The sequence below is a fragment of the Hyla sarda genome, chromosome 3 (assembly GCF_029499605.1).
Source record: "Hyla sarda isolate aHylSar1 chromosome 3, aHylSar1.hap1, whole genome shotgun sequence".
In the NCBI taxonomy this organism is placed as follows: Eukaryota; Metazoa; Chordata; class Amphibia; order Anura; family Hylidae; genus Hyla; species Hyla sarda.
Genome location: NC_079191.1, coordinates 20776522 through 20791238, shown reverse-complemented (window position 1 = coordinate 20791238; position 14717 = coordinate 20776522). Strand labels below are relative to the sequence as shown.

The following is a 14717-nucleotide window of genomic DNA, read 5'->3' as shown; positions in this document are numbered from 1 at the left end:
GAGGGAACAGCATAGGACAAAGGCAATGGGAGGACAGGGACTGCTCCCGGGCCATGCCAACTGAGGGTTGTGTCTGAGGAACCCACCGACTGTTGACTGGGGGTGTCATATGTCACTTGCGATGATGTGGATGAGCGTGTTAACCAATCGACGACGGCAGATGGGTTGCTGGTCGAGACTCGACCGCTGGCTGATAACAGGAACTCAGGCCTCTCGCTGCGACTCCTGCTGCCACTCGCCCCTAGTCTGCTGCCAACTCTGCCTGAAGTATTAAGGCCTCTGCCACTCCTCTGTGCTTGTCCTGGCACTTCTCTGCCTGACATACTTAGTGCATATATGAGGGTATTACAATACGCTACACTACTCTTTAAACAGTATTTGTCTAGAACAGCAGTGGGTGATTACTTATGGCTGTCCTTTCACAGTATGAAGGCCCTTGACAGATTAACAGGTACTAGATGGTACAATACTTGGATGTACGTATGTGGTATGCACCGATGAGGGCAGTAATATGCGCAACTATACGCAGAAAAAAAATCTGTATTTTTGTAAAACACCAGCCGGTGAGTACTATTGTTTGGACTTTGACAGTATGTAGCCCCTTGACAGATTAACAGGTACAAAATGGTACACTACTTGGATGTACGTATGCGGTATGCAATGATGAGGGAAGTAATATGCGCAACTATACGCAGAAAAAATAAGTATTTTTTAAAAACACCAGCCGGTGATTACTTTTGCCAGGACTTTCCCTGTACCTAGACTTGATACAGAATAGTAGACTGCTTTGATGTATACATGTGTAATGCATGTATGAGGGCAGACAAATGCACTACAGTCCGCTGAAAAATAACGTATTTGTGAACAGCAGCAGGACCCAACATTGCAGCACCACAAAAAAAAAAATACAGGGATTAAGCCCTAAATTGCACTCTGTCACACAATTCTGAGCAGCAGAAGATTTGTGGAGCAAAAAAACACTGAATTTCGCTGAAAAATTAGGAGATAAGATGGTTGATAAAGTAGAGGCAGCTTGGAGATCTGTATGAGGCAGCTGACAGCTATCTGCCCCTCTCTGCTGTAATGCTCAATAACGTGAATAGGAGGTTTAGCAATCAATGATCCTTCTCAGAGTAACAGCACAGCACTCTGCACTCCTGCCTTTCCCTAATGCTGATGTGACTAGCAGTTGCAGTGTAACGCTGTGGTATGACCTATTCACACACACGCAGTCCCGTCCTCTCCATCTGAGTGCATAGATGAAATGAAGAGAGGCAAGATGGCCGCCGATTATATAGGGCCTGTGACATCACAGGGGTCAGTGAACACTGATAGGCTGCATCTCATATGTGGTTCAGGGTCAGCCCACCTACCTTCATTCCCGCCGCTGTTTCCCGCCCTCCCATAATCCCCTGCCCCATGTACTCACACGTGGATCCGCCATTTTAGGACTACAATAGCCTGGAACGCTGTAAAATGAAGTTTAATGAAGCGATTCGCGCGATCGAATCACGGCGATATTCGCATTCATTGCAAATCGAATAGTTCATGAAATTCGTAACGAATTCGGGTTCGTCAGCTTCGATTCGCTCATCTCTAATTGTAAGCTCTTGTGATCAGGATCCTCACTCCTCTTGTCTCCTCCTCATAGATTGTACATCGTGGTGCGATTGCATTGCAATTGGCCATGTACAGTAAGTCCATCTGAAATGATGCTATTAACCTGCACTTTTTTTTTTTTTTTGAGTACTTTTCAGTTTTAGCTTTTTAGGAGTAAGGGTGTTAAAGTATTAAGAATCCGCAGCATTTCAGAAGTACTGCCTACTGTCATCTACACCTCAACCCTAACTAAACCACCCACTTTATGTGTTTTTACCATTTGTGCAAGAAGTGGAAGTGAGACAAGGAAGCCAGATGAGGTCGATGTGCAGGAAATCAGAGAATATAGAGGCTTAATGATCATAATTTTATTTATTCTGCAAGCAAATTTTATGAACAGAATTTTTGACAAAAATAAAACATTCTATGTCTTTGCCAAAATGTTTCGGGTCTTGGTTTTGCAGAGATAATTGGATTCTCTCTCAGTTGCGTCATTCAGCTTGTAGTCACTGTAAGAAAGAGGAATGTATGAAAGAAAGGAACGATTTCAGAAATATGCGCAACCACATTGTGTGTTTTTACCCATATGGAGGTTTAGGCCTATCCCCTACTCTACTGCATTGTTCAGGAGAATCCAAAAATAGTTGAGATCTCCTGAACCGCTAGCAGATGGATACAAGCAGCTACCGCTATGGAGGACTTGCTGCGTGTGTGTGTGTGTGTATAGATATATATACATACATACAGTATATTGCTTCCATTGGCTTCACAGGTAGCTGTATACAAACACTCATTGACCAAAAAATAATGGGGGAGATTTATCAAAACCTGTCCAGAGGTTAAGTTGCTGAGTTGCCCATAGCAACCAATCAGATCGCTTCTTTCATTTTGTAGAGGCCATGTTAAAAATGAAAGAAGAGATCTGATTGGTTGCTACGGGCAACTCAGCTACTTTTCCTCTGGACAGGTTTTAATAAATCTCCCCCAATGTTCCCAAATACAAATGTCGGATCACTGCAAAACTCTGCATGAGTTGATGAGGCAAATGTGGGAATGATTTCAGGTGTGCACTGGGTATTGTTACAAAAGGGCATAAAACTGCTTCCCCCACTGCCCTATAAAATGGCTCTCAGAGGCTACTTTTGAATAGTGAACCTCTCAGTGAGAGATTGTTGACTGTAGACTTATCTACGACGCACTCAAAGACATTTTGCTCGGTTGACAGACTTTGTTAGGTGGCACATCTTTAGACCAAGGGTTTGTATTAAGTACATTTTTAAAGGATATTTCCAAACAAATAACATGACATCACAGAAATAATGTAAAAGCAAAAAGAGAATTTCCATGTATCGAATAAGGTATTTTGGTTCAACTCCATAAACATACAAAATAGGAATCGTTGGTTCTAGACCAAGGGTTTGTTTTTTGCAAGACAAAGTTACTTTGCAATGACCTTGTGTGATATTTAGCAATAATATGTTTAGTTTTTTTTCCCCTGACACATGGAATGGAATATATGGGAACCTTTTTTTTCGTCTATAGCTTTGTAAAAAGAAAATGGGGATTTGAAGAGTTGTACTTTGTATAATTTAAGCTCCAACCCTTAAAAAGATGTATAAAAAAATTACATTACAGAGTTTTGGACTCTTACAGTAAATAAAACATTGCCAGTCCCATATCGGAACAATTGTACGATTATTGTTGTGGGGGTGTGGCCTGTGTTTGTTGGTTGATTTTAATAAAAAAAAATTGCCGAAACTAAAAAGAAAATTCTGAAGTGGCCAGGTATAGAATAGGACAGTGCAGATTAAAGATTTGGGGCCTTCTTAAGTACTTCACAATGTCCGGTTTTAGCAAAACATTAAGGCCCAATTTGTCAATCTGTCTAATTGACATAACATTCCATAACAACCAATCATAGCTCAGTTTTAATATTACCAGTATTAACATATGAAAGCTGAGGTGTGATTGGTCGATGTGGGCAAATCTCTCCAGTTTTTTTTTTTTTTTCAGACAGATTAATGAATCTGGGCTTAAAGTCAACATCTATTATTATAGATCCTCACTTACCAAACTCATATTCAGCATAAAATCCATTATAACCAGTACTATCCCCACTGTGGAACTGGAGAAGCATCACATTCCCAGTAGACACCAGTGGGGGAGGTAGGTCGTCCAAAAATCCACAGTAAGTTCCCAAGATGGCGGAAGAGTTCGATGGTCCATCATTAACAATCAAATAGTCTATGGAACAGGTCGGTGAAGGTTTTGTCATAAAGAAATAGATGCTTAGGGACACCTGAAAGAGAAACATAGGCCTGGTGAGCTGGATTCTGAGAATTTTGGAAATGATGCCATAAATATTGGGCTTTATGCTGAAGATTGATATTGTGGGTTAGGTTCGGTATCATGGCAGCTTTCATCTCACATCTTACCTTTTTTCCTATGGGGGCTATGATACTATAGACAACATCCAAAAAACTGGGATAAAAACTTGTAAATCCTGGAGATGTCACCACTCCGGTATCCGTCACATAGGTTCCTCCGTATCTCACTAGGCGAAGAGAACTTGTTTAGGCATTTTTGATACTTTTGCAATAAATATAAGATTTGAATGGGGTTCTTAGATTTATGAAACCAAGTTTTTGAAAGACTCGGGATTCAGACAATCCCATTGGCTTGAATTAGCACTGAAATATAATGTCTCAATTCCCCTGGAGTGATACTGCAGAGGAATGAAGCACTTGTTACAAGAATATTCCACAGATTAAGGATAGGTTCTTCTCAGCAATGTAACACTATCTGATCACTTTTGACAATCCCTTTTTATTGGGAGAAACCAACAAAATAAAGCTGGGCAACTCCATGAGAAAAAACCTAGAACTCAAAATCTAGATATTTTAACTTGTGGTAGAATTACCTGTTTCATAGGAAGCTGTAAAAGTGCTTGGAACTGATGGTTTGTTGTTCACAATCTCTATGAGCATGAAGCTTCCAGATGATACCAGCGGTGGGACCGGTCCGCTTCCACATGTCTTGTCCAGCAGGACAGGCGAGGACTGACTGACTCCATCATAGACTTTAATGTAGGAATTACTACAGCCAGGAGATGATGGGATATTGAGGCCACTGAGCTGCAGGAGAACCTGGAATGGAAGGGAAGAAATAGTTGGTGTCCACAGGATCAGTATGCAGTGCTGCTGTATGCATCATAGCTTCTACTCCACTACATTTACTTCCAGCTACTGTGTGTACTGTACGGTAGGTATTTCTGCTTTTAGAAGGATTCTCTGCTCCTGTACATACTTTGCATAGGCAATAGCAGGGCTAGCAGGGCATTTCGGAACCCATATTAGACCAATATAGATACAAATCTGCCAAATCGGTCCCAAATAAGACTCTTACTTATCTCCAATAGCCAGTACTGAATCTTCTGGCATATAACTAGTTAAAAAATTGGATCTGATGTGTCCAAACATTGTGAGAAGACGGAGCTGATGGAGGCTAACCAAGTGTTGTCCTCTGTTTATCCATCATTGTTCACGGCAAGATCAGTAGACCGTTAAGAAAAAGTTGGAAATACCCAAGGTGGCAAAAAATAGTAATGTAGGTTGTGCTCATCTAAAGATTGACTAAAGAGGCTGTTTGATTATGGCATATGGATGTTGTAGAGATAGTGGTGACTAGTATAGGATTTGGCCACTACAAGTGTTGCGCAAATAGCCATAATACTGTACTGTCGCATGGCTAATGTGTTTCCCCTAGAGGTAACAGCTAATGGGTGGGGTTAATATAGCCAGACCCTGCAGTGATCACCAGGCTGGGGTCAATATAGAAATATATTTAACAGTCATTGAGGGGATTGATTCAAACTTACCTTCAGGGTGGATTGGATGAGATAGAGGCAATAAGCTCCTCCCTGTCCTGATGAGGTGGAGTCATAGGTGGAAGACCCTGGTGTAATAAGCTTCTGTCTACACAGATCTGAAATGAATAGGTCTTATGTCAGGTGAAGTAAAAGGATGTGATAAATGAAATTAATGGGAATCTGTCAGCTCTATATCATGCTTAAAGCATCAAACATGGGCAAATAGTTCATATGGATATTAACATATAATACCTGTTCTTTAACTGATGGTTATTTGTAAAATTATAAACTCATGTTTTTTCTTATAAACTCGAGAAGAGTTATAGAGGCGGTTCTGAGCTGCAGCATGCAAGCCTCCTCCCTCCTCCACCCTCCCTGCTCTGCACGAATGATGTACAGGGCTCAGTGCTAGAATCCAAGCTGGGGGGTGGGGGAGGAAGAAGACTTGCATGCCGCAAATTTCTAAAAACTTGAAGAGTACAAACTAGCTCCCTCTTTCCCTAAAAAGTAACCCAAGTCCAAGTGCACCAGTTTTAAAGGGTCCAAGACCTTCAATGGTTTTTGGAATGGCTCATTATTAGCTCAGCCTTTAGCAATGTTTAGAAACCCCATAGAGAATGTTTAAAGCACTGGCCAAACGTAGATGCCGCATCTCCTTTCATTCACAGGACAATGGTTCTCTGCTCTTGGGATTGGTGGGGATCCCAAGGACAACCCTTTAATATTGTTGGCAAACACTCACTGCAATTGTATATTTTGTTAATCTTCATCACATCCAGATTATCCAGTCCTATCGCCTGTCCCATAGGGACGTTGGGGTCAGGTTTTGCGACCATGGATGGTTGGCCAGATACACTGCTCAAAGCGTACCTTAAGGGGAAATAAGATATAAGTGATAAGAAACCTTCTGAAAACTGAAGAATAAGGGTATGTTTACACTAGGCAATTCCTGCGTAATTCCCGCATAATTCATCAGTGTGAATGGGTCTTCCGCAAAACCCGTTCACACTGAGGAATTTCAGTACTGAAGAACATTTTTATTCTGTGCATGGAAGTCCGCGAGCCCTGTATTGCCATCAATGGTGATGGCAGCCACCAGATAGAATCTCCACCCGCGGAATCCTGCGAGCAGAAATTCCGTTCACATTACTCCTTTCCTAGTAACTTTTACACCATTACTAGGAAAAGCGATGTGCATAAGAGGAATTGTAAAATATTACTTTATCTGTACAGAAGCCATGAGGTAGGGTGAGGGAGAGATAGGACTAACATGCTCAGAGAGTTTCAGGATATATATAATGCCATTTATAAAGTACAGATTGAGTAAATACCACACTAATAGATACTATGGGGAAGGTTTAAAAAAAAATGGCCTAGTTGTTAAAAGAGACAACAGTGGGGTGCCCATTGGTTGCCATGGTAGTTGGAGACCTTATAAAGGGCTTCCAAGGAAGATCCAGCCACAGATTGCCAGTGTAACGGTTCAGAGCAATGCCGAAGTATTGCATTAAACTGTATACAACATACAAAACTGTATAAACGGACAAAAACATTTAAACTAAAGGAAAAAACCATTTTGTATCAAAGTGTGCAAATTGTTTTTTTTAAATATAATATTAATAATTCTGCACAGTGAATCCTGAAAAAAAAAAAAAAAAAAACCTTACATGCCATTTGCACTGCTGTAGGGGTCAGAATATGACAAAGCACTTTTTATTAAAAAACAAAAAGTAGTAAAAAAAATGCATGAATTGTTTATTGCTGTAAATATACGAACATGTAAAATAAAGATAGCACATCATTTTTATTCCTATTCTTCATTTTTTATTGTTTTTTAGCACACTATACGGTAAAATGAAGGGTGTGATTAAAAAAAGGACAATTGGTCCTGCAAAAATGGAAGCCCTTCTATGTCCCAATTTATGAAAAACCTTGAAGGATTTAAGTAAATAAATTGGCTTTGGGAAATGTAAAAAAAAATAAAAATATATAAAACACCAACATTATCCTATTAAAGCCCCCACTGTATCAATCACCAGAGTGTTTTATTTATTTATTTATTTATTTTTAGGTAAATAATGTTAGATTTTTTTTTATTCTTTTTTTTTTTTTTTATAACATTTTCGGGGCTTACTTAAAATTTCTAAGGTCTTGAGCAGCCCCCTTTATGGCCTTGGGCAGATAAAAAGGCTGAAAATAAAGTACAATGCACGAAAAAATAAAAATAAAGCAGAAATCCACGGTTTACTATATCATGGATTCCTAAATAAATCATACATGATAGGACACTATATTTCATATCTACTTACTTTGTATAATGCACAATAGAATTGTAATCGTAAGGAATGTCCTGGGTATTCCCATTATCCAAGTAGAAATAAGGCCGATCACCTTATGGAAAAATGTTTTATACACAATAGAATTAGATCAGATAAGAATAAGAACTTCTATCATTACTAGAGTCATGTATGGAGATCACTGCTTAGAAACATCTATGGTGGAACCAACATCCAACTACTGTATATAGCACTGACATCAAACTTAGGTTATAAAAGTATACAACTATCTATATAGATGGCTGTATGCTTTATTGGCCAGAAAGGGTAAACTAGTGAGGCTCAGCTTTGCTAGTTAACCAATCCAGTGTCGGGGCAGGCACAGAGCGCTAAGCGCAGTATTGGGGAACACTATCCAGTGATGTATGCATGGCACTGCTCCTTAAAGGGATACTCTGCCCCTAGACATCTTATCCTCTATCTAAAGGATAAGGGATAAGATGTATGATGGGTGGGACCCCCGCGATCCCCGCTGCGGCATCTCAGTCATCCTATGCACAGTGTGAATTTCGCTTTGTGCCGGATGACTAGTGATGCGGCGCTGGAGGCTTGTGACGTTACGAGCCTCCAACGCCGCAGCTGGTATTTATTTAGGGTGGTGCAGGGAGATCGCGGGGGGGCAGGGGGGGTCCCAGTGGCAGGACCCCTGCGATCAGACATCTTATCCCCCATCCTTTGGATAGGGGATAAGATGTCAAGGGGCAGAGTACCCCTTTACCTATTTTTATGAATACCTCCTGCTCAGCCGAGCTGTGCCTGCAGCTGTATAGCCGCTGGTACATGCACTATAAACCGCTGAATACTTTTCCTTCATCGGCAGGGCCTGCTCAGAGCAAGGATAAGTGAGTCCGACTACAGAACACCTATCCATTCCGTGCATTGCGGCCTGTAAAACAGGGTCATTGACTGGCATGGGTAGTGCGACTTTGTGTGACACTTTTCAAACATTTTTCAAAAGTCGCACATAATACGTCCTGGTGTAAATAATTCACCAGGATGAAAACTCCCACTCCCCACCCGCTAGAGTCACTGGTGAAAATAGTCACTAACGTAGGAGATTCCAGCTTGCTGCATGCAGTGTACAGGGTACACCACGCCACCATGGGATTTGGGCAAAAAAAGTTAAGACATGACCCCTAAGTGTATTTCCTTTGCTACAATGCTTAATTATTAGGTTCTTTTTATAACCAGCAGATGTCGATGCTCACCTGGAGAAATGTTCTGCCACATGATGTCTATGTAGTCATCCCGGTCACTTCTTGTGAATTCATGATAGAAGCCCAGAGCATGCATGAATTCATGTTGTATGATATTGTACTTGATACATCCGGCCATAGAGAGACTCATTGTCTGTTTACCCCCCATCTTCCCAACGTATGACCAACAGCTGAGAATGAGATCACATTATAACTCCTTTGAATTTCCACATACCTTTAAAGGAGAAGTATCACGGACAAAAACTTATCACCTATCCTGCGGATAGGGGATAAGTTTTAGATTGTGGGGGGTCCGAGCGCTGGGCTGGCCTGTATGGAGCCCTGGTTCTCTTCCACAGCGGCATGTCATGACCCCCTGTCCAAAGCGGGGGCCGCCATGCCCCCACCATATAGCTCTATGGGAGAGCCATTTAGCATTCTTCTGCTCTCCCATAGAGCTATATAGAGGGGGCTTGGCGGCCCCAACTTTGGGCGGGGGTCGTGATGCACTGCTGAGGAAGAGAGCCGGGGTTCCATACAGGAGATCACGGGGGCCCCAGTGCTCGGACCCCCACAATATAAAACGTATATCCTGCGGATAGGGGATACGTTTTTGTCTATGATACTTCTTTAATAATACCAATAATACAATTATGGAAAATACCTAAAATATGTTAAAGATCAAAAAGCATCAAAAAATCACTTACCCCGATCCATCCTCTATACTCAGATAGTCATTCTCGGTGCTTCTGCTGACAAACTGTATGCAGGTCATCACCTCAAATTCCTTCATAGCCGAAATAAACATCGATCTTTCAAAATTCGCTAAAGGCCAAAGAAGAGTTTATTGTCATAAATTAATCTTGTTGCCTCCCCAATGTAATATATATAATAGTAATTATTTACTGTATGTGGGTGAGGGGGTAGTATATGGGACTCGAACTCTTCCATCCTGGGACTTTAACCACAAGCATCTTGTACATTCCGTCACACTGCGGTCAAGGTTAGGCCTAATGTCACCTTCCACAAGCAGAACAGAGGTATCTACAAGGATATAAAGAATATTCTTTAAATACAAAATATAATTGTATATGATCTTCCCCTAATAACCTCAAATTGTCCCCCTTGTTCTTGTGTTTAGTCTTTTATTACAGATACTTCTTTCCTCAAACTTATTTAACCCTTCAAAATATTTCAAGGTTTTGACCACGTCCCCTTTTTCCTTATTTCCTCCAAACTATATAGGATTTAGTTCCTTGACTGATAATTCTCATCATCACAGGTTACACATCACCTACAGAATTATGATTAACTAGTTGATTGATGGGGGTTCTACTATAGGCTTATACCAGAGATTAGCTAAGTTTAGGCAACAGGCAGTATGTCCATGTGAAGCTAGGAGAAAGTCAAAGTGATATAAAGGCATATACATGGGCACCATTGCGGGACCAGACATATAAAAATAAAATAAAAATAAAAACGATTCATCAAAAATAAATTGAATACGTCATAACAAAGAATGGATGATCAAACTCTTTATATGCGGGGTCAAACATCCTCTGTATGAATACAGCTCTTCATTTATTCTCTATTGAGCTTCCAAACACTGAAGAGTGCTCAGAATGTCAGCAAAAATGAAGAAAAAAAAAATGAAGAAAAAAAGAACATTTTCACATGTCATAGAAATGTGTAAGTTTTGATCAGTTGGGGCGTGGGAGCTGAGACCCTCACAGATCAGTTCAGTATCAATTCCAAAGGATACCCTTTATTAAATGTTCATAAAAATATACAGTACGGTACTTGACACTGGGTTCAGACCCAACGTGTTTCTGATGTAGACATCACCTCCTTACTCATGGGTGTCACATGACATCTGAGAACAGAACCCCTTTTCTCTCCTCGCTGCAGGCTCTATAGACTTTCTATAGACTCTGTCTCCCATAGTGAGGAGAGACGTGGAGAGAAGCACATAGATGGGCACTTTTATCTACTCGTTCTAGTATTCAGTGGGGGTCTTAGCACCCACAGCCCAACTACTTAAAACATTTGACTTGTCTAAAGTTTTTTAGTTTTTTTAATCACAAGGACACTTTAAAGTGGAACTCCGCCCCTAGACATCTTACCTCTATCCTTTGATCTGATGGCGAGGTCTCACCTCTGGGTAGCCCCATGATCTTGGCTGCGGCACCCCAGAAATCTGGCGCACGGATGACTGGCGATGCAAGGCAGAGGCTCGTGACGTTCCAGTCACGCCCGCTGGTGATGTCACGGCCACGCCCCCTCAAAGAAAGTCTATGGGAGGGGGTGTGACGGCCGTCACACCCCCTCCCATAGACTTGCATTGAGGGGGCATAGCCGTGACGTCATGAGCGGGCATGACTGTGACATCACGGGCCTCCGGCACAGCACCCGACACTCTTAATGAACGCCAGGTGTAGCAGGGAGATCGTGGTGGTCCCAACACGATCAGACATCTAATCCCCTATCCATTGACTAAAGGATAAGATGTCTAGGGGCGGAGTACACTGTTAAGGATTTAAAAAGGTTGTGAATTATTGGTCTAGATACATATATCTTAAACTCCGCAAACACCAATAGACCACACGATGGCCCTCTACTACAAATATAGGGAGAGTTTTGGCTATATTAATAAGATGCCAGTCTGCCTTTTGGTAGGCTACAGAAGAAGGTTTTGCTTGATGGGTAATAATGTGGTGAGGGTAAAGCAAGAGGAAAGTCCAGTTGACTGATGCACAATGGAAGGCTGGAGACTTACCTTTGTTTACTTCCTCTATTATATCGGACACCGGCCTAAAATGGGTCTCATCATCATTGACGATATCTGGGGAGGAGGAAAACAAGTTGTCAAAACAATCTGGATACATTGTATGAGATTTCTGCCTTAACACCATAAGGGAGCGTTCTTCTGCATTCACTATTTTATAGACACAAGGTTGTTTATTAAAAATACATATATATATATATATATATATATATATATACAGTGTATATATATATACAGGGCTCAAGTCCTGCAGGAACGCGTGGGAACCGAATGCGCTATCTTTTTCCAAAACAAGAACACTGTTTCCATTAACAGGACCAGCCCTTATTTGGAAATCTTGGGTGAGTTCCCTCGCTTTTTTTTACCCCAGGACTTGACCCCTGTCACAAGCCTCCACCCCACATCGCCAGTCATCCGGCAAGGAGCAAAGTTCACTCCGTGCACTGGATGTCTGGGGTGCTGCAGCCAAGATCGCAGGGGTCCACTGCAGCGGGACCACCCTGCGATCAGACATCTTATCCCCTATCCTTTGGAGTACCCCTTTAGGTTATAATGATAATAATTAATATTTCTAAATAAACATTATAGAGTATATCATGGCATACTAAGGCCAGCTATATGATCCACCATGGAAGGCTGAACCCGCACCTTTGTTTGTTTCCCGTATTATCTCAGATACTATCCTCTTGTCCACCTCAGCATCTGTAAAGATTAAAGAGTCATTACAACTGATACTGTCTAAAACTCAGACCAGACAGTGTAAAATGCACCCGATATATCACACTGGCCATTATTTTTTATACATTTTGTACATATGAGTTTAGACCAGCAGGTTTAGTTGGCTTAGTTTATGCCAATATTGTGCGCTTGATCATTTTTGATGCATATTGTTGCAGTTTATGTCCCTTTTACATGACACTATAAGATTATGTTTGCATGGAGAAAGGTAAATGTAGTTGAAAGTTAAAGGGGTATTCCAGGGAAAAAAAATATTTTTATATATCAACTGGCTCCAGAAAGTTAAACAGATTTATAAATTACTTGTGAAGTAGAGTTGTTCTTTTCTGTCTGGCAACAGTGCTCTCTGCTGACACCTCTGTCTGTCTCGGGAACTACACAGAGTAGAAGAGGTTTGCTATGGGGATTTGCTTCTACTCTGGACAGTTCCCGAGACACGTGTCATCAGAGAGCCCTTAGACAGAAAAGAACAACTTCACTTCAGAAGCTCATAAGTACTGAAAGGATTTAAAAAATGTAATAGAAGTAATTTACAAATCTGTTTAACTTTCTAAAGCCAGTTGATATATATATTAAAAAAAAGTATTTTTTTCCTGGATAACCCGTTTAAATAGGAATGAAACAAAGCAAAAAAATCAAATTACCTTGAACATCACCTCCAGAAATCTATAAGGAAAGGGAAAGAGATGTTATAGTTGAGAGGATTACGGGAGGGTCGTTTAGTACTTTAGGATCTTCACTCACCGGTACTGGAAGAGCTTGACTGAGAGGACAACTGGTCAAACACAGCAGCAACACCAAGATGACCGCCATGATCTTGTGGAACAGATAGCTCAATTCTACCAGGAAAACTATTTAGGGTGATCTATATAAACCACCTAGAAAATGGAGCCAGCCAATCCGTATGTAGACAGAAATCCTCTCCCACTTCTACCAACCATGAAACTGCTCCTAATATGAAACTTTGCCTTTGGCACCATGCAGAATAATCACCCCTATAATGATTGGCTTGGTGAATTATGTGTGACTTACCCTAAATTCAACCGCAAACTCTTTTCCACGGGTAAAGGTCATAAAGACGATTCAACTTATGGTCTTCAAAGAACTTTACTATCCTTGTATAATAAGCTCCTGGTAGAATAGATAGATGATTGATGATAGATAGATAGATAGATAGATAGATAGACAGATGGTAGATAGATATGAGATAGATAGAAAGAAAGATATGAGAGAGAGATAGATAGATAGATAGATAGATAGATAGATAGATAGATAGATATGAGATAGATAGAAGGTAGATAGATATGAGACAGATAAGATAGAAGACAGTTAGATAGATAGATAGAAGGTAGATAGATATGAGATAGATATATAGATAGAAGATAGATATGAGATAGATAGAAAGAAAGAAAGAAAGAAAGACAGACATGAGATGGATAGATAGATATGAGATAGATATGAGATAGATAGATAGATAGATAGATATGAGATAGATAGATAGATAGATATGAGATAGATAGATATGAGAGAGATAGATAGATATGAGATAGATAGATATGATCGATAGATAGATATGATCGATAGATAGATATGAGATAGATAGATATAAGATAGATAGATCTGAGATAGATAGATAGATAGATAGATATGAGATAGATAGATAGATAGATAGATATGAGATAGATAGAAATGAGATAGATATATAGATATGAGATAGATATGAGATAGATAGATAGATATGAGATAGATAGATAGATAGATAGATAGATAGATAGAATATGCAAAGCAGCTCAATCACAAAACCTTTCCAGGTAGCATTCCCTAAAAATCAGCTTTTTGTGCCAGTTACAGAAACAGATATGGATTTAATGCCAAGCCAGTATTTAGAGCAAGGAGTTCTGGCCTAACTTGTGAGAGACCTGTCACCTATTGCCTAGGGAGGAAATAAAGCATGGAGTATTTTCTAATGATAAATTACCTGTTTTTAACATGGTAATGAAACTGTATAACATTTAGATCCCCATGAAAAACATTTATATCCCCATATGTATAAATATATCCAGACATACATATCCTCCATCACAGATAATGTTCTTCTCCCCATCACAGATAATGTTCTCCCCATCACAGATAATGTTCTTCTCCCCATCACAGATAATGTTCTTCTCCCCATCACAGATAATGTTCACTCCCAT

The 14717-nt window shown here is 40.4% G+C and overlaps 1 protein-coding gene across 1 annotated transcript; it reads right to left on the bottom strand.

The window, feature by feature from the left end:
* Positions 1–1969: 1969 nt before the first annotated feature.
* Positions 1970–13335, bottom strand: LOC130360950 (astacin-like metalloendopeptidase). The gene is made up of 14 exons (XM_056563505.1): positions 13267–13335; positions 13167–13188; positions 12433–12486; positions 11776–11841; positions 9906–10043; positions 9707–9824; positions 9012–9190; positions 7777–7858; positions 6210–6337; positions 5477–5583; positions 4520–4745; positions 4035–4153; positions 3670–3898; positions 1970–2108 (listed from the first exon to the last, which is right to left on the bottom strand). The coding sequence occupies exons 1-14, from the start codon at positions 13333–13335 to the stop codon at positions 2095–2097; spliced, it is 1551 nt and encodes a 516-aa protein (XP_056419480.1). The 3' UTR covers positions 1970–2094.
* Between the last annotated feature and the right edge of the window lie 1382 nt (positions 13336–14717).

What these genes read in the sequence shown, in the direction of transcription:
- LOC130360950 (XM_056563505.1), bottom strand. Translation starts at nt 13,335, where the DNA reads ATGGCGGTCATCTTGGTGTTGCTGCTGTGTTTGACCAGTTGTCCTCTC. An exon ending in TTCTGGAGGTGATGTTCAAG is followed by an intron (nt 12,487 to 13,166) that starts GTAATTTGATTT and finishes TAATCTTTACAG; the next exon opens with ATGCTGAGGTGGACAAGAGG. An exon ending in AATACGGGAAACAAACAAAG is followed by an intron (nt 11,842 to 12,432) that starts GTGCGGGTTCAG and finishes CCTCCTCCCCAG; the next exon opens with ATATCGTCAATGATGATGAG.